Below are 20,036 nucleotides of genomic sequence, written 5' to 3' on the forward strand. Positions count from 1 at the left end.
AAACATATTTGAAGAGCGATATAATTAAAGATTTTAGATTTGGAGCTAACAGTAATTAATAATAGCTTGGTTTTTTCAGGTTCCCAGCGCGCTATTTTGGCCCGACGTCTGAATTTTCTCGAAGATGGCGATCTGCCCAGATGATATGATATATAGTTATAAGCAGTAAAGGGGCTTGTAAATGAAAATTTAAAAATGACTGAATCCAAGGAAGATGACAACGTTGTGATGTCCCAGATTGAGAACAGTGACGGAACTTTAGGCTTTGCAGAGAACATGGACAATATCGCTTCGTCCGAAAATAAACAATCCCAGTCTGTTGCTAATAAACAGAAAGAAGTTCAAGAGGAACTCCAAGAAAAAGGCGTCCAAAACGAAAAATATGATGATGGTAAGAATTACAACAAGCGTCCTTTGATAGAATTATAAAGCCTACCCACTACTCTCAGCAAAACTCGAGCATTTTGATCAAGGCCGTAGCTAGACCGCTTTATTTGGAAGGGGTGTGCATAATTATCCATACATTCGCGTTTATATATATGTTTACATTCATGTTTTAGCTATACATACCGTAGTAAGATCAGTCGGGCATAAGACGAATATTTTAATGTACACCCGTGTTGAAAATCTCCAAACAATTTTCACCTACGCTCGTCCAAAATTTGGGACTGTATATAATTTTACTTTAATTCAGGAATCAACACTGTACAACATTAATTACAACAATGATTTCAATCTACAATTATAATAACAAAACAGGATGCTTTATATACTAATGAATGATGCATTTCCCTGACGCATCTCTTACAGGACTACAGGATGTTCTTTTTTAGTTTTCGATCAACCACAACTCACATTCGCGTCCGCTTACGTTATTATGTGGGACATTGGTTTCACGGTTGCTGCTACGTACCACATCAAAACCTCCATTTCCTATGCTATATGATACTACACTATTAACATTTACATAACAATTCCTTTAACAATGCATATACAATTTACGACCATAACACTATACAGGGTGTCCCAAAAAAATGTCCCCTCTATTGAAATCAAGCCTTTGTTCGAATCTAATTGCCTTAATATTATGATAAACCCAATTGAAAGCAAGACGCTTTATTTGAATGCCTCAACCTAATAAATATGCTATTTACACACTACTGCGTTGATCATGCATTCAAATTCCAACAAAAGCTTCATTTCAATAGCGGGGACTTTTTTTTGGGACACCCTGTATATTTAACTTAATCAAATCTACCCAAAAACCCGTTGAAACGTTTTTTACTTTTATATCACAGGATGCTCATGGAAAAACTATATATAGCACATTATATGCCACATTTGGCAAAACCTAGCTTCCTGTATGATGGAGACGTTTATTTCTCCTATACTTTTAAAAATTAAGACAAGAGTATGCCTTCCGGGAGGCGGATAACTCAATCAAAAAAATTCCTGACGCGGAACCGGATTTTAGAGAAAACCGATGGCCTTGCTCAACCTCGTTCCCAGGGTCTTTTGTGTTAAAAAAAACGAGGATGGGCCTTGCTATTGTAATATAGGAAACATGATACACGTAATATGCACAATGAACAATGCACAATGGGTTATTGAAAAGGGATATCATGTAGTTATATAACACAGTATGATTAAGCAGAAAACAGTTAGTTGATACAGGAACACGGGAAGAGCACATCTCAAGCACCGAAGCACGAATAAAGAGTTATAAAAATATGTGTGTGTTCTGTGAGTATTTGTAAAGAGCTGTCTCCCCAAACGACCCGACGATCCCGGACGTTAGAAGAGCCTAAACGAAGCCACACAAAAAGGGTCGTTTTACATTGGTGGAGGATGCGGGCGGATGCGCCGATAATCTGGTGAAGCCTGAAGCAAACCGAGGGAAGTGGTCGGAATCGAAGCGCTGGTGATCCACTGACAAGACAACCAACCGCCGTGGCAAGTTGCGCACTCGACGCGTTCGACGCAAATTATTCTTTGGCAGAGGTACGACAATTTGCTCGTTTTTTATTCCCGTGTTTGCTTGAAAAGACAAAGAACCACATGTCGTGTCAGTCCAAACTTTCTGCCTCTCATATGTTTCCAATTCGTTGCTAAAACAGTGTTTATGTGTTGTATTTAAACGTTTATGTCGTGCGTTCATGTGTTTTGTTGTGTTTCGTATTGCGTCTAGTTGTAGACAAACCGATTGCGCTTTTTAAAACCGAAATTATAAAAATTTTTTTTCATTGTGTCTCATCCGGACCGACCCATCACCCGTAGTCGCAGTCGCGTTGCTGTCGAGCTTGAGTTTAATTGTTCGTTGGGGAATTCGGTCAATCAGTCAGACATGACTTCGCCCGAGGTTGCGGAAAAGTTATCCGACTTGCTAACGGCCATTGAGAAATCGGTAAGGTCAACTGAGGCTAACCAACGAACACTAACTGAAACAAACGACTTAGGCATTCGACACCACACCGACCTTGTCAAATTACAGCAGCAGCAACAAGCCCAACTGGCAACCTTAATTTCGCAAAATTCCCTGCAAGTAGGATTAGCATTGCATCCGAAACCTTTTTGCGGGAGAACCACAGATGACATATTGTCATTTGTGAGCCACTTTGAGCGATTTTCAACGTTCTGTGGGTGGAACGATGAACAAAAGTTACGAGCCATACCGCTTTATCTCCAGGGCAATGCAAGTTCGTGGTACTCCAGTTTGCCCGAAATGTTTAAGTCGTACCAGGATCTAGTAAAAGCTCTAAAGGACCAATTTAGCAATCCATCATCCGTCTGGCTTTGGCGCCAGCAATTAGCCGCTCGAAAACAAGCCGACACAGAGCCTTTAGCTGATTATGCTTCCGACATAAGGCGCTTATGTAAACGCTTAGATCTAACCGACGGGGAAGCGATGCACCACTTCATCCAAGGTCTACACCCCAACTATAAAAGCCATGTAATTTTAGGACAGCCAAAAAGTTTAGCAGAAGCTGAAAACTTGGCCAATCTAAAGGAGGCTGTGTCGATCAACACTCCAAATGTTGCTCAGCAAAAACTGGAAGTACAACTCCAGTCAGTTGCGAAAAGCTTAGAAGCCCTAGCCATTGCCCAGCAAAATAAGACAACACCTGATGTGGCCGCATATAGCATGTACCCAAGGCAAACCACTCCTGGTCGACAGGATAATATCAACAACATAGGCAACATGAATCATTACCAGCAACAACACAGGCAACACGCATCAGACGTAGGTCCGCTATATAATGCAAATGACATAGCCAAACTAGTTCAGGATGAAGTACGGCATCAAACACGGTTTTCAGCACACACAAATAGGCCATCAAATACAGGCGTACCTTCGTCACGCAACCGTCGCACTACAGATGGGATACCCATATGTAATAAATGCAACAAGGTGGGCCACATTGCGCGCAACTGTAGAAGTGCGGAGGAACAATTCCCTTCCATGCCACGCCGATTTCCCCCTAGGCAGCCGCCCAGTGTAAATTTACGCCCTGATGCACCGCCATTCGCCGCCCAACAAAGAGCCGGCAACCCATTTCGCCAGCGGGCGGGAAACTAATTGCGGCTTCTCTATACCGGGACGATAGGGAGGCGAAGTATTTAGAAAAGATTAATGAAATTAAATGTCTCGTAACGGATCACCATGATGATAATAACTTTTCTCGTGAAACTAATGATATTCCGGTTGCAACTTTAGTTAATTTGGGAATAGAAGAAAATAAACATGCCGAAACCCCAAGCCCCACAGTACATAAGAAAAATATAGGAACCATACACCCTGATCTTGAGGATATTGATTTTAGTTTATACGCAGACGAAACTGATAGTGTTTTATGCAAGGAAAATCTTCAAGCTAGCCAATCGATACTAGAGTGTGATACATTGACCCCATATGAAGACAAAGGAAATGAAATACAAGATCGCGACATTATTTTTAATCCGGATCTGGAAGGATTAGTATTTCCCGTTTCTAACAGAAGTGACAATTATACTGACAAGCCTGTTCCTGAATTTCCTGTTGCATGCCCTATCGCCGTTCCTTTTGAGATACGTAATAATTGCCCGTTTGTATCTGGAAAAGTTTGTGATCTTTCGGTGTCATTTTTATGCGATACCGGCGCTGCTATATTACCGCTCTAAGCTCCGCATTATTTGAACGACTGCCTAGCCTTACGAAACATCCGCCTAGTTCATTAATGCCGCAGTCTATTCGAACAGCTACCGGTGAAAGTGTTCCAATTACTGGTTTAGCGTTGGTACCATTTCAAGTTGGTAAATACAAGTACCCTTATTATGCCTACATTGTCGATAAATTGGCTTACGATGCAATAATCGGTGCCGACTTCTTAACCCACCATCAAGCTGTTATCAACTCCGACACTCGCGAATTGCAGCTTCCACCTCCCACGGACACACCACCGCCTTGTCCTATACTTCATTTCTCATGTTGCTGTTTGCCGTTTTCCCCAGCGAATGATTAAGTTCAATAGATCAACTCCTTCCCTCTGGGCACGTTATAATTGGGTTTTGAAGCACGATGGGGTCAGTCTTGTTTGTACTTTGTACCTAATGTCCTACATGCACACACAATACATAAATAGGCTTTTCTATGTGATGTACATGCATGTTATTTATGTTGATTGTTTCTGTATGTTTTGTTGTTGTCTGTTCCATGACACGACTAAGTTCTTCTTTGGTTCATGTCAAAATTCGAGTGCCATTGCGAATATTTGAGTAGTTGCCTGTCCTTGCCACAAAAGACATTTGGTGAGCGGAAAAGGCCTCGCAAGAGACGATGACGTCATCCCGAAAGACATGCAGCTGCCTGAGAGACCAACCAATGAACAGAACAGTGACTGAGGTGACACATGAGTACAACTACCTGGACTTAAGAAGAAATCTACGTCACACCCGTGGGAACAAACTGACTCCAATGATTAATTTTAAGAGAAAAACAATCGTTATATTCATTTAGTTTACCACGAAAACCAGGAGGTTTTTCACCTAAAGGAGGGAGATATGTAATATAGGAAACATGTTACACGTAATATGCACAATGAACAATGCACAATGGGTTATTGAAAAGCGATATCATGTAGTGATATAACACAGTATGATTAAGCAGAAAACAGTTAGTTGATACAGGAACACGGGAAGAGCACATCTCAAGCACCGAAGCACGAATAAAGAGTTATAAAAATATGTGTGTGTTCTGTGAGTATTTGTAAAGAGCTGTCCCCCCAAACGACCCGACGATCCCGGACGTTAGAAGAGCCTAAACGAAGCCACGCAAAAAGGGTCGTTTTACACTATTTTCATTAAAATACCAGAAATATTATAGTTTGCAGCCGTTTTCTCCCGACGATTGCATAACTTAGTGTTGGAAATTATTTGTTTCGATGCGCTCGCAACACTATTCACAATTCTGATGGGTTTTTTGTATTAGATTTCCTCTCGCAATATAGATCACAGTCCTTACAGCTCCGCTATCACTTCACAATTAAATTACTTTTCGTTTCCTACCTCATTATATCTTCTCTGTCATCTAGTGCTACTAATTAATTACTCATGATACTAAAATTCCTAAAATATTTAACACACTCCCCCCATTTGGCCCGAAAGAGACCAATGTTTTAATGTATTGGTCCGTGTAAGTTCATGTCCGTAAACAGAAACAATATATGATTGAACTAAAGTCATGCAATATGATGATACTAAGTTATGTAAATTTATAGAACGTTTCCTTATCTGTCAGACAACTAGTCATGTTCTTGAAACTCAATTGCTACGATCCGATCTCTTGCTTGGACGGCCGCTTGTCGCTTCGGTCTCGGTCGAAACTCGACTGAAGGACTTTTACGACGTTATATTCAGTTATGTAAATGTACAAACATACAAGTTCTTCATTGTGATTGGCTAGATTTATAATGATTGTAAATGACACGATGTGGGATGCGCTTTGGATGCTCGTTAAAAATAATTAGGCGAGCACAGATTTATTTTCTCTATATTTATGGTATTTTTCGTTAGGTTTATAGCACGCAACTGCGGACAACACACCCCGTATAGTTGAACCTAAAACTATTAATTTTTATATGCATCCAACATTGTAAATAGTCAGAATTTTCGTCTCATACGACAAATAAAAACTCACAATCCTTTGGGATGAGTTTTAGGTTAACAAAATTAATATATAGAGAGATAAAGCAGTCTTTTACAAACAAACATTTATTCAGTTAAAAATACCAAGCTGCGATAATAGATGAACTTCTATAAAACTAAAAGTCTTACTACCTTCAATATGCCACCGCGAGAAAAATTTACGGATTTACGATCAATATTGAAGAAATGGCGCTCTCTGCATGGGATTTCGTCGTAAATGAAGTCGTTAGCGACGAGAGGTTTCGACATGCTTCGAATTCCAGCAAACGTTCGACCCTTGCATGTATATATACCGAATTTCCGAAGAGCAAAATACTGTTTGTCGAAGAATTTTAGGCGGAATTTTAGAATCTACATAATGTCAAATGAATTTGCATGAATGTACATAAGCCACATAATTATCGATCAGTGTAAAGGCGTTTTAAGATTAGAATATATTAAAAATTCAACTTGCGTTGAAAAAACTTATGCAAAACAGAACTGCAAACTTATTTTCCTTTATGAATATATCACACTAAACTTTCAACAAATACGAGCCCGGGATTTTACGGTAACGAACAAATTTGGTAGTCTGAGCAAATAGGGAACAATGATCTCAACGTAAGTTTCGTTCGTTAATGAGGCTATAAGTCTTTCGGTGCATGTTAACTACTATAAAGTAAATTGAGAGAAAATGTGAAACGTCGTAACGCCGGTCTTGGAGCACTGTTTACCGACCTCTAGATGCATAAAGCAGCTGTTTAGAAACGCTTTGCTAACCGAATCTTTTACCTTGGGCATTTCTGCAGGAATTTAGAAATGTATTGCTCAAAATTTTGGCCGTGTTCTCTTAATGAACTTATAAAATCGCTCACATTCATACGAAAATTTCGAATCGGATTATCAATGAATTGACGTGTAAACATACCACGAGATTTTGTTAGAGATATTGTCTTTCGTATTCCTGATATAAATTTTCTTCCATGTTCCGGATTTTTTCTGCAGTCACTTTAAAAAAATATTATCAGCCTCATAAGGCAGTTCAATCATACGAAGCGTATACACACATTTGAACACAGTCAGTTGGCGGAACGTAGAAACACCCAAGGTAAGTAATTTGATAATCAAAACGTTGCGAAACGGCTGTTCTATTGATCCAGAGGTCGGCAAACAGTGGGCAACATCCAGGGCAACGGCAATTTTAGATGTTGCACTCTTGCTATATGTATTTTATTGTAAAAGTTAAAGGCCATTATTGTTGAAATTTAAATGCAAACGAGTATTATGCAAATCACCATGACGCAAATTTCTGGTAATGTCATGCGCGCCTATTTTGACCATGCAGAGAAACTATATATATATAGGGGCCGAAAAGTCAATAGATTGTTGCAGGGATTTCGCCCGCAAAGAAATTTTGTTCGGCACTGTCCAGTTGTTTTTTCTGTCCTTCTTGTTCATGTAATTGTCCATCCTAATGTTGCATATCTATAGGTATTGAGAAGAAGAAAGATACAAGTAGAAGCATAAATGTCTGCGAAGAAGGAAAACAGAAATTTTGGGACGAAATCAGAAAGCAAGTTGAATATGGTGAAAACAAAGAAGATCGTTGGAAGAAGACAATCCTTTGGTGTGCTTTTCAGTTTAGTCCAGTAGATCAAAAAATTGTTAAATATTTAGTTGACCATGGAGCAAGCATTTATTCCCAGAACGAAGATGGTGAAACAGTTTTGTCGATAGCGTCGAGAAATGGTTTATTTGATCTTGTTAAGTATTTTGTTCAATATGGCCCGGAACATAATTTTCAAAACGATTCCAAAGTTCTTCAGGGTGCAATACAGTCTCGATCATTAGAAATTGTGAAATATTTCGTTGAAGATTGTGGGGCTGATATACATTGTAAAGATGATTCGGGAAATAGTGCCTTACATCATGCTGTTTATGTTGGTGGCACAGAAATTGTCAAGTACTTAGTTAAACAATGCGGTGCAGACATGAATGCAAGGAATCCAGACGGGGGGACAATGCTACAACTTGCTGTTACAGAAGGTACGCTAGAATTGGTGAAGTATCTTGTTGAACAGGGCGCTGATGTAAATGGCCAGGGTACTGACGGGTGGACAGTGTTGCACGCTGCTGTTACAAAATCTACTCCAGAAGTTGTAAAATATCTTGTTGAAAATGGCGCTGTTGTAAATGGCAAGGATACTACAGACGGCTGGACAGTACTGCACTATGCTGTTTTCTATAGTTCATTGGATATGGTAAAATATCTTGTTGAACTGGGGGCAGATGTAAATGGCAAAAAGACCGATGGGTGGACAGTCCTGCATGATGCTGTTATAAAAGGTACGCTAGAAAAGGTAAAATATCTTGTTGAAATGGGCGCTAATGTGAATGGTAAGAGGAATGGCGGGTGGACGGTGCTTTACGATGCAATTTCTAAAGGTACGCTAGAAATTGTAAAATATCTAGTAGAAATGGGTGCTGATGTGAATGCCAAGGATGTCACTTACGATTGGACAATGCTTCACTCTGCTGTTACTGAAGGTACGCCAGCAATGGTAAAATATCTTCTTGAAATGGGCGCTAATGTAAATAGCGAGGATAGTAAGGGATGGACGGTGCTACGCCATGCAATTTTTAAAGGCACACTAGAAATAATAGAATGTCTTGTTGAACATGGCGCTGATGTTAATGACAAAAATGAAATGCATTCAGTTCTGCACTGTGCACTTTGTGTTACTCAAGATACTTTAGAAATAGTAAACTGCTCTGTTGAGAAAAGCGCTGATGTCAATTATGAGAAGACTACAGGGGAAACAGTGTTGCACTCTGCTTTTTCTAAAGGCAGGACAGATATAGTAAAATATCTTGTTCAGAAGGGCGCCGATGTAAATGTCAAGAATACTTACGGGAAGACAGTGCTGCACTCTGCTGTTACTGAAGGTAACTTAGAAATGGTGAAATATCTTTTGGGAAATGGCGCTGATATAAATCTTAAGAATACTCACGGAAGGACAGTGTTGCACAGTGTTGTTGTAAAAGGTTTGTTAGAAATGGTAGAATATCTTGTCGAGAATGGCGCTGATGTAAATGCTAAGGATACTCATGGGAAGACAGCGCTGCACTCTGCTGTTTCTGAAGGTGCGCTAGAGATGGTCAAATATCTCGTGGGAAACGGCGCTGATGTAAGTGTAAAAAAGAACAGCGGATGGACAGTCCTCCACAGTGCTATTGTAAAAGGTTCGCTAGAAATGGTGAAATATCTTGTTGAGAAAAGCGCTGATGTAAATGCTAAGAATACTCTTGGGGAGACAGTGCTGCACTCTGCTATTTCTGAAGGTAGGCCAGAAATGGTGAAATATCTTGTGGGAAATGGCGCTGATGTAAATGGAAAAAATAATAGCGGATGGACAGTGTTGCACAATGCTGTTGTAAAAGGTTCGCTAGAAATAGTGGAATATCTTGTCGAGAATGGCGCTAATGTAAATGCCAAGAATACTCACGGGGAGACAGTGCTGCACTCTGCTGTTTCTGAAGGTACGCTAGAAATGGTGAAATATCTTGTGGGAAATGGCGCTGATATAAATGGAACAGATGCTGACGGGTGGAGAGTTTTGAATTGTGCTATTGCAGTTGGTAAATTAGACATTGTTCAATATCTCGTTGACCAAGGTGCTGATGTAAATAGCACGAATACTAACGGGGAGACAATGCTGCACAGTGCTGTAATAATAGGTGAGCTTGAAATAGCTTACTTTCTCGTTGAGAAGGGCGCTGACGTAAATGCCCAGAGAAATGACGGGAAGACAGTGCTAAACTCTGCTTTTTCTCAAGGTATGCTAGAAATGGTGGAATATCTTGTGGGAAATGGCGCTGATGTAAATGAAAAAAAGAACATCGGATGGAGAGTGTTGCACTGTGCTGTTGTAAAAGGCTCGCTAGAAATGGTAAAATATCTTGTTGAGAAAGGCGCTGATGTAAATGCTAAGAATACTCTTGGTGAGACAGTGCTGCACTCTGCTATTTCTGAAGGTAAGCCAGAAATGGTGAAATATCTTGTGGGAAATGGCGCTGATGTAAATGGAAAAAATAATAGCGGATGGACAGTGTTGCACAATGCTGTTGTAAAAGGTTCGCTAGAAATGGTGAAATATCTTGTTGAGAATGGTGCTGATGTAAATGTCAAGAATACTTTTGGGGAGACAGTGCTGCACTATGCTATTTCTGAAGGTACGCTAGAAATGGTAAAATATCTTGTTGAGAAAGGCGCTGATGTAAATGCTAAGAATACTCTTGGTGAGACAGTGCTGCACTCTGCTATTTCTGAAGGTAAGCCAGAAATGGTGAAATATCTTGTGGGAAATGGCGCTGATGTAAATGGAAAAAATAATAGCGGATGGACAGTGTTGCACAATGCTGTTGTAAAAGGTTCGCTAGAAATAGTGGAATATCTTGTCGAGAATGGCGCTAATGTAAATGCCAAGAATACTCACGGGGAGACAGTGCTGCACTCTGCTGTTTCTGAAGGTCCGCTAGAAATGGTGAAATATCTTGTGGGAAATGGCGCTAATATAAATGGAACAGATGCTGACGGGTGGAGAGTTTTGAATTGTGCTATTGCAGTTGGTAAATTAGACATTGTTCAATATCTCGTTGACCAAGGTGCTGATGTAAATAGCACGAATACTAACGGGGAGACAATGCTGCACAGTGCTGTAATAATAGGTGAGTCTGAAATAGCTTACTTTCTCGTTGAGAAGGGCGCTGACGTAAATGCCCAGAGAAATGACGGGAAGACAGTGCTAAACTCTGCTTTTTCTCAAGGTATGCTAGAAATGGTGGAATATCTTGTGGGAAATGGCGCTGATGTAAATGAAAAAAAGAACATCGGATGGACAGTGTTGCACTGTGCTGTTGTGAAAGGTTCGCTAGAAATGGTGAAATATCTTGTTGAGAATGGTGCTGATGTAAATGTCAAGAATACTTTTGGGGAGACAGTGCTGCACTATGCTATTTCTGAAGGTACGCTAGAAATGGTGAAATATCTTGTTGAGAAAGGCGCTGATATAAATGCCAAGAATACTTTTGGGAAGACAGTGCTGCACTCTGCTATTTCTGAAGGTAAGCCAGAAATGGTGAAATATCTTGTTGAGAAAGGCGCTGATATAAATGCCAAGAATACTTTTGGGGAGACAGTGCTGCACTCTGCTGTTTCTGAAGGTACGCTAGAAATGGTGAAATATCTTGTTGAGAAAGGCGCTGATATAAATGCCAAGAATACTTTTGGGGAGACAGTGCTGCACTCTGCTATTTTTGAAGGTAAGCCAGAAATGGTGAAATATCTTGTGGGAAATGGCGCTGATGTAAATGGAAAAAATAATAGGCAACGGACAGTGTTGCACAGTGCTGTTGTAAAAGGTTCGCCAGAAATGGTGAAATATCTTGTTGAGAAAGGCGCTGATATAAATGCCAAGAATACTCTTGGGGAGACAGTACTGCACTCTGCTGTCTCTGAAGGTAGGCTAGAAATGGTGAAATGTCTTGTGGGAAATGGCGCTGATGTAAATGCAAAAAAGAATAGCGGATGGACAGTGTTGCACGGTGCTGTTGAAAAAGGTTCGCTAGAAATGGTAGAATATCTTGTCGAGAACGGTGCTGATATAAATGCCAAGGATGCTAACGGAGGAACAGTCTTGCACCATGCTGTTAGTGTTGATGATTTAGTAACTGTCAAGTATTTAGTTGAACAGGGTGCTGATGTTGGCACCACTGCCTTGGCACTCCTCCAAATAGCTGTTGAAAACAACTTCATTGCTTTGGTGAATCTTCTTTATGAGAAGGACATCGCGATGTGGAGAGAGCAAACGATTATTGTTAAAAGGCGAGGAATGAATCTTCTTGAATTGAGCATCCACCTTGGGCATGATGAAATTGCAACTATCTTTAAAAGGTCCGTAAAACATCGTGAGAAAATTCAGAATTTGAAAACAACGAACTGCAACCAGTTAGAAGAGGTAATATTTTAAACATATGTGAGCTTGTATAATAAGTTTTGCAAAATAACCTAAGGTTATGGGGAAGTTTACGAACAAACGACATCGCAGCTCGATGACGCACGTTTGGTTTCGCGCATTTTGTAGCCAATCGGTAACATAATCAACTCCCTACCAAGCTTATCAACTCCCTACGGAACTCGCGCGATATGTGGGTCCAGTGAACCAAAACTAAGATTAACCAGTGAAACAAAACTAAAATATATATAATATATATTTATATATATATATATATATATATATATATATATATATATATATATATATATATATATATATATATATACAGGGTGTATCAAAAAAAATGCCCCAAATGTAAAAAAAGCGTTTTTCAGGATATTTTGCAGAATTTGGCAAATTTTTGTGTTCCTAGAGATAGTTAAGACTTATCTGGTATACCTAGGCCAAGTTTGGTTTTTCATTAACAAAATTATGTTACTGGGGGGGTGGTTCCTTTCCACTGATATTGAGAGGGCTTGCGCGCGAAAATTTATTCGTGAAAAGCGATTTATTCGTGATGTTAATCCTCAGCATGTCCCCCATTTCATTCTAAGCAAACTGCGGCTTGTCTGAGCATACTAAACACTGAACAGCGAACCATTTGTCTGTCCATTCGCCTAAATTTGCCGGTGGTAGCGTAGGCGATTTGCAAGAAAGAATTTCGAACGAAATGGATAATTTGAGGCAGGACAGACAACTGTGGTTCCGCCGTTCAGTGTTTATCATGCTCAGACGAGCCGCAGTTTGCTTAGAAAGAAATGGTGGAAATGTTGAGGATTAACATCAAGAATAAAAATCTTGTTATTAAATCGCTTCGTCTTCTTCTTGTTCAGTTTCTCGCTTTAATTTATTAATTTGCCCAGCCTTGCACGAGATCGGTCACGCTAAAATCAACCATGCATTTAATCCACTGTGCGCAATGAAATATTGGTCACTTTTAGGGGTCGCGCGTATCTCCCAGTTTAAATTATTTTACCTGAAACTTTGACAGTTTATTAAAAAGCTTTCCTACTTTTAGACAGTTAAATAATATCTCAATTTCAGCTTCACATTTTCGCGCGCAAGCCCTCTCAATATCAGTAGAAAGGAACCACCCCCCCCGGTAACATAATTTTGTTAATGAAAAACCAAACTTGGCATAGGTATACCAGATAAGTCTTAACTATCTTTAGGAACACAAAAAATTGCCAAATTCTGCAAAATATCCTGAAAAACGGAAATTTTATATCTGGGACATTTTTTTTGATACACCATGTATATATATATATATATATATATATATATATATATATATATATATATATATATATATTGCGCGCTGATTAATTTAGCGACGTTTTTCAAACTGTAAACTTTTTTTTTATACACCCTGTATATATATATATATATATACATATATATATATATATATATATATATATATATATATATATATATATATATATATATATATATATATATATACAGGGTGTATAAAAAAAAAGTTTACAGTTTGAAAAACGTCGCTAAATTAATCAGCGCGCAATGCTTGGTAAAACCTTTGGTGGAAATAAGTTGTTTCACGCCCATTAGTTTATCTGACAGCAAAATTGTCTCAAAAAAGAACCATTTGTAGAGTGAGAATTTTGTTAGCCAAAAGCACTTTTGAATGAGCTGGCGCCGAAAAATGACACGTTTAAAATGCAATCTGATTACATGGGGGGAAAATATGGAACATGTTGTTTTAACTAACAAAGTTTCAAAGCATTTGGTCAATACCAACCCGAACGCACAGCCACCAAATCTTGAATTATTTACTCTTTTTCGTTTTAAGATGTCATTTTTAAAGCCTCAGTAATTATGCATTGTCATGTCTTTGCACGCTAAGATTTTTGCATAAATTAGAAAACTTTCTACAGCGTTTATTGTAAAAACTGTTGCAATGTCGATCCTTTACATTAATTAAAATTTCGTTATTTACTGTGTTCGTGGTTAAGTTGTGATTAAGCAGAACAGAAAATAGCTCTGTCCTGCCTGTTGTTATTATTTGTCCGTGAGTTTCGGTATGTTTGCGTTGTTTCAGCAGCATTTCAGCTTTGAAATAGCATGACTGCTAGGGCTGGTTTATGTTTAGAACGAAATGGCGGTCACGTTGAAGATTAAAAAGAACAATGTAATTTTTAGAAATAAACATCATTGTAAATAAATATTGTTAATAATATCTACGATCAAATGTTCGAAACAATGTTCAAATAAACGCTTTATACGTTAAAAAGCTTAAACAACGCTTGAAAGCGTAAAGTCCCTTGGGGAAATCCGTGTTATAATTTATGCAAAAATCTTAGCGTGCAAAGACATGACAATGCATAATTACTGAGGCTTTAAAAATGACATCTTAAAACGAAAAAGAGTAAATAATTCAAAATTTGGTGGCTGTGCGTTCGGGTTGGTATTGACCAAATGCTTTGAAACTTTGTTAGTTAAAACAACATGTTCCATATTTCACCCCCATGTAATCAGATTGCATTTTAAACGTGTCATTTTTCGGCGCAAGCTCATTCAAAAGTGCTTTTTGCTAACAAAATTCTCACTCTACAAATGGTTCTTTTTTGGGACAATTTTACTGTCAGATAAACCAATGGGCGTCAAACAACTTATTTCCACCAAAGGTTTTACCAAGCATTGCGCGCTGATTAATTTAGCGACGTTTGTCTAACTGTAAACTTTTTTTTGATACACCCTGCATATATATATGTATATATATACACCCATTTGCAAAAACGTTGGCCGCAGATAGATAAATAGATAGGCACTCGAAGTCTAATTAGAATTGCATATGATTACATTTGCATGGGATTTGGGACAACATATGCAATTCTAATTAGACTTCGAGTATCTATCTATCTATCTGCGGCCAACGTTTTTGCAAATGGGTGTATATATATATATATATATATATATATATATATATATACATATATTATATATATTTATATATATATATATATATATATTTATATATGAAATATATGATGTAGACATGTCCGGTATTATATGACAATACTATTACAAAAGAGACTTCAACTTCTGCGGACATAAAAATTTTTTTATATTAAAATAATTAAAAACGTTTCGCTATTTACAGCTTCATCAGTTTATTAAAAGTTCAAGCCATACACCGTTCTCTTTTATAGTGCAGTCCATCTAATTACAATTGCTATATATCAATAAATCTGCCAATACAACCATTCATTAAACTATGTTTACTATTTTTAATTTCAAAAGCTTCTAAAATTTTGCGTTCATTATAATATTGGATATTGTAATGTAGTATTCCCCAGGTGATGGGTGAACCCTCCCTGGAATCATTACTATGTGTTTGTAAATGCGTATATACCGTTTGCTTTTTCATGTTTAGATGTTCCTTAATCCTGGTCCCTATGGTTCTGGACTTTTTTCTTATTTTTAAGTCTCTATAGACTTAAAAATAAGAAATTAGCATATAAACGTCCTACTGCAGACATTGTCATAACACCAACGGATAAAACTAAGCGATTAGTCGCACTTGATTCTAGTCAGTACGCCAATATGATTACAGAAAGTACTATTGGTACAGGAAAGTATGAGGAGAAGAAGAGATTGAATCTACCTAGAACTGAACAAATTCGATTCAATAAAGAATTAAATAAGATCGCCAACAAATACAAGACCAGTGATCCTGAATTGTATAAGCGGCTTAAACCATTAATCTGCAGTGAACCACTTCCCAGCCCTGTTCACTGTCTACCTAAGGATCATAAAGAGGGAACCTTGAAAGGGAGACCTATCCATTCAGCTACGGACACACCATCTACGCCCTTATCTAAGTTCTTAGTACATGCCCTAACACCATTACTCAATCATGTTGATGCCCATCTCAAGTATACGGAAGACTTTATAAGTTTTCTTAAATACATAGATGGGAAGGAAGTACAGGGCATCTGTAGCTTGGATGTTAAGAACTTGTATGGGTCTATTCCTTTAGAAGATGTGAATGACAATACACTAGGGGTATTTACAGTTGTGAAGAATTTTTTTGACGAACATAAGAATGATACATGTCTATCGAATTTAGATGTAAGAGATTTCGAAAAACTTTTGCGTTTATCCATCACTACCGATACTGTACTCATTCATGAGAAAGGATATCATCAGAAAAGTTGCCTAGCCATGGGAAACAACCTTGCACCTATGTTAGCTATTATTTACATTCACTCTTTAGACTCACTTATAATTGAGAAGTCGGGAGGTTCTGTCTCACTGAAACGATACATTGATGATATATTTGCAGTACTACATTCCGACAGGATTAATGCTGACAAATTATTAGAGATATCCAATGATCTTAATGAAGCCATTAAATTTACATTGGAAAAGCCGAACAGCTCAAATGAATTACCGTTTCTGGACACTCTAGTCAGCTTCGACCAAAACACGAAACAATTTAGAAGTGAATTGTATGTTAAACCCATTCATAGCGGTTCTATTACGTCTTGGGATAGCCATGGGCCTATTTCTTTTAAGCGGGCGTTAATCATCGGTGAAACCAAGAGAGCGTTACGTTGTTCCATGGATCGTCCATCGAGAAATCGATCGTTAAAAAAGATAACCAAAACGTTTACCAGCAACGGTTATCCCAGGAGATTTGTTAGAGCAATCATTAGGCGTACCGTCAGTACTACATCTCAAAAACAGGAAGTGAATCCCAACATGACTTATTTAAAATTACCATACATCGATGAGGAATTAAAACGGAGAGCATTAGCAGTGATTAGACAGTCGGGAATAAAAGACATTAGAACATGTTTTATTAATGGCCCTTCATTGTCGAAAGTCTTAGCCCCACGTAGAGACAAATTGCATTGTAAAAAGGATTGCGAAACTTGTAAGATGGCGACCAAACCAGATTGTTGTTCGGCCAAAAGCGTCATATATAAGATCTCTTGTTTATATTGTGACGCTGTATACATAGGAGAAACTGGCAGAACCATAGGGACCAGGATTAAGGAACATCTAACCATGAAAAAGCAAACGGTATATACGCATTTACAAACACATAGTAATGATTCCAGGGAGGGTTCACCCATCACCTGGGGAATACTACATTACAATATCCAATATTATAATGAACGCAAAATTTTAGAAGCTTTTGAAATTAAAAATAGTAAACATAGTTTAATGAATGGTTGTATTGGCAGATTTATTGATATAGCAATTGTAATTAGATGGACTGCACTATAAAGAGAACGGTGTATGGCTTGAACTTTTAATAAACTGATGAAGCTGTAAATAGCGAAACGTTTTTAATTATTTTAATATAAAAAAATTTTTATGTCCGCAGAAGTTGAAGTCTCTTTTGTAATAGTATTGTCATATATAATATATATAATATAATATATATATATATTATATATATATAATATAATATATATATATTATATATAATATAATATATAATATATATATAATTATATATAATATATACTGTCGTTGTCAAAAAGGTTGTCCTGAGCAAGTATATGTATATATCGATCACGTGACATTATTATGCATCAACACGCGTGGGATTGTACAAGCGTGTTAATTGCGAGTTCGAGTAGCAAGGTGTACGATTAGAAAATGCCAAGACCATATTCGGATGATTTAAGGTGGAGAATGGTTTATCAACGACTGTTGTACGAAAGAATCATCGACGAAATTGCAGCACAGCTATTTGTTTGTTCAAAAACCGTCTATCGTACTCTCAGCACCTTTTGGAACACGGGTGATGTGAAGCCTTGCCGTATGGGTCGCCCAACAGCGAGCGTATCTTTATTCCCACACGAAGAATATATTATCATGGACTGTTTACTACGAAAGCCGCAAATATAGTTGAATGAGATAGCAAGCTATATGTAAACCTCTTCAATAGGATTCAAATCAGGACTGTCGTACACTCGTTCTACAACTTCTTGTACATGATGTGTTGGGTGATTATCTGTTAACAAATATGCATATATAACTAGTTTTAGCAGTTGCATCTTTGTGCATCAACAAGTTTTGTTTAAACAGATGTTAATGGATCAAAACATGATCACAAATTCAGTCATCCCTTGAGACACGTAGAACAACGAATTTGCATTAATTATATTCAAATCTCAACCATAAAACGAGAACGGATCGCGGGTTTTTCCCATCAAATCGATTCATAGCTGGCAAAAGCTGTTCATCAAGAAAATGGACAAAGGAGCGTGTTTCAAATCTTTCTTCGGGATTCTTTAACAAACAGTTCGCAAGAAGTCCATCACACGATATTGCCGAAATAATGGAATAGCGCGGTGTATACCGTGCATAGCTATAGTCGCTCACAACAGGCGGTATCCCACGAGCACTATGTTATATATCTTTAATTCTTCTATGCACGAGGTAGGAGATCTTTACAATGGTTTTACTAAAGTTCAATAATGTTCTCTTCTTTCTCCGTTCTTCTCTTCAAATTTTCGATCTTCGTCGTTTTGCGTTCTTGTCTTCGGTCGTCGGTTCTGTCAGGTTGAGCTTCCTAACGTTTCATATGCTTTTTACTAAGCTAGTCCACTCTCGTTTCGGGGTTCCGTCTGAAGTTCTTATGTCCACTCTTGTGTTTAGTCCACTTTCGTGTTTAGTCCACTTAAGGTTGGGGTGTTGTGCATGCCCTTTTATAGTAACGGTTAAGGGACATCTGTAAACGTCATCAACCAGAGTGGGCTGATCCTTATCCAACCAATCAGCGTTGTTAGATAGAAATGGGGGTTGGTCTTAGAAGCTCGTTCCAGCTCTCATATCTTGTTTGTATAAGGCGTTGTTTCACTAGTCGAGCTGGTCGTTAGCTCTATCGATCAATACTTTCAAATGTTCACAACTTAAAATATTTATCATCAATAAGCATTAAAATTATCAAACATTGTTTCTGTGAACCTTATTTTATAACTTAACTATTTATTCTACTATTTTAATCGAATTAAACTTTCTCTGACGTAACCCTTGAAATGCTCGACCGCGCATTATAAAAAACACATTTGATTGACATAAGAGCTTCGCAGCTGCCTCAAGCATGCATATTTTCCATTATAATAGTTAAACTTAGCAACGACATACGACTGTTGATCCAGATGCACACGTTTTGACAGGATGATTGATATTTTCACCTTACTACTTTATTCAATCCCACGAAATGTCATGCATGAAAGGAAATGTGATTAATGGTTGCGAATGGGCCGAAATTATATTTACTCAGGCATCTTGTGGCAAAACTTAATCACTAATCCCTGTCATGCTCTTGCTACTTTTATTTTTATGGCTATTTTTATATGCGTATCTCAATCACTATGAAGCCTTGCGTAACAACTATATCCATATTGCCGAGCAATTCGTTTATCCTTAAAACGTAGAACCAAATAATTCAAAGATCTACTAGTTTGTGCAATCCAGTTACAGTAAGGTATTATTTAGTACATACAATGCCTGTTTCATCGAGGAAAACGAGCAGGTTTGGGTCAAAAAGGCTGATTTCGGCCATGAATTGTAGCCCAATATCGTTTCTTCGCTGAAGGGCAATTCTCTGTATCTGAAAAAGAAAATGTGGCTTGAAGAGTTGATAAAGAACAACTAGAATCTTGTAATAAATTGGAAAAAGGTGGAATGGCTTGCGTCTTATTAATATAGTTATATGATTTCCAGCGTGCGGTATTAAGTATATACCAACTTAAACAATGTCATAATGTTCGTACCTTTTTGCGTGTTATTCCAAGCCTACAGAGAGCTCGGCACAGTGTCTCCGGGCCAAAT

General features: G+C 38.0%; 1 protein-coding gene and 1 long non-coding RNA gene across 2 annotated transcripts in view; one reads left to right on the plus strand and one right to left on the minus strand.

Annotated features, from left to right (window-relative positions):
* Positions 1-8,221: 8,221 nt before the first annotated feature.
* LOC114535285 (putative ankyrin repeat protein RF_0381) overlaps positions 8,222-20,036 on the plus strand; it is an 18,526-nt gene continuing 6,711 nt past the window's right edge. The window contains exons 1-8 of the mRNA XM_028556656.1: positions 8,222-9,347; positions 9,933-10,109; positions 10,425-10,491; positions 10,690-10,887; positions 10,987-11,085; positions 11,185-11,283; positions 11,392-11,481; positions 11,581-12,176. Of these exons, the coding sequence (XP_028412457.1) occupies positions 8,418-9,347; positions 9,933-10,109; positions 10,425-10,491; positions 10,690-10,887; positions 10,987-11,085; positions 11,185-11,283; positions 11,392-11,481; positions 11,581-12,176 (2,256 nt within the window). The 5' untranslated portion in view covers positions 8,222-8,417. The remainder of the gene's footprint in view (positions 9,348-9,932; positions 10,110-10,424; positions 10,492-10,689; positions 10,888-10,986; positions 11,086-11,184; positions 11,284-11,391; positions 11,482-11,580; positions 12,177-20,036) is intronic.
* On the minus strand, positions 19,609-20,000 carry LOC114535264. Its single transcript, XR_003688230.1, has 3 exons — positions 19,979-20,000; positions 19,708-19,815; positions 19,609-19,627 (listed from the first exon to the last, which is right to left on the minus strand). It is a non-coding gene; the product is annotated as an uncharacterized LOC114535264 (long non-coding RNA).

Source organism: Dendronephthya gigantea, unplaced genomic scaffold (genome assembly GCF_004324835.1).
Source record: "Dendronephthya gigantea isolate DGI-Jeju-01 unplaced genomic scaffold, DenGig_1.0 000115F, whole genome shotgun sequence".
NCBI classification, from domain to species: Eukaryota; Metazoa; Cnidaria; class Anthozoa; order Malacalcyonacea; family Nephtheidae; genus Dendronephthya; species Dendronephthya gigantea.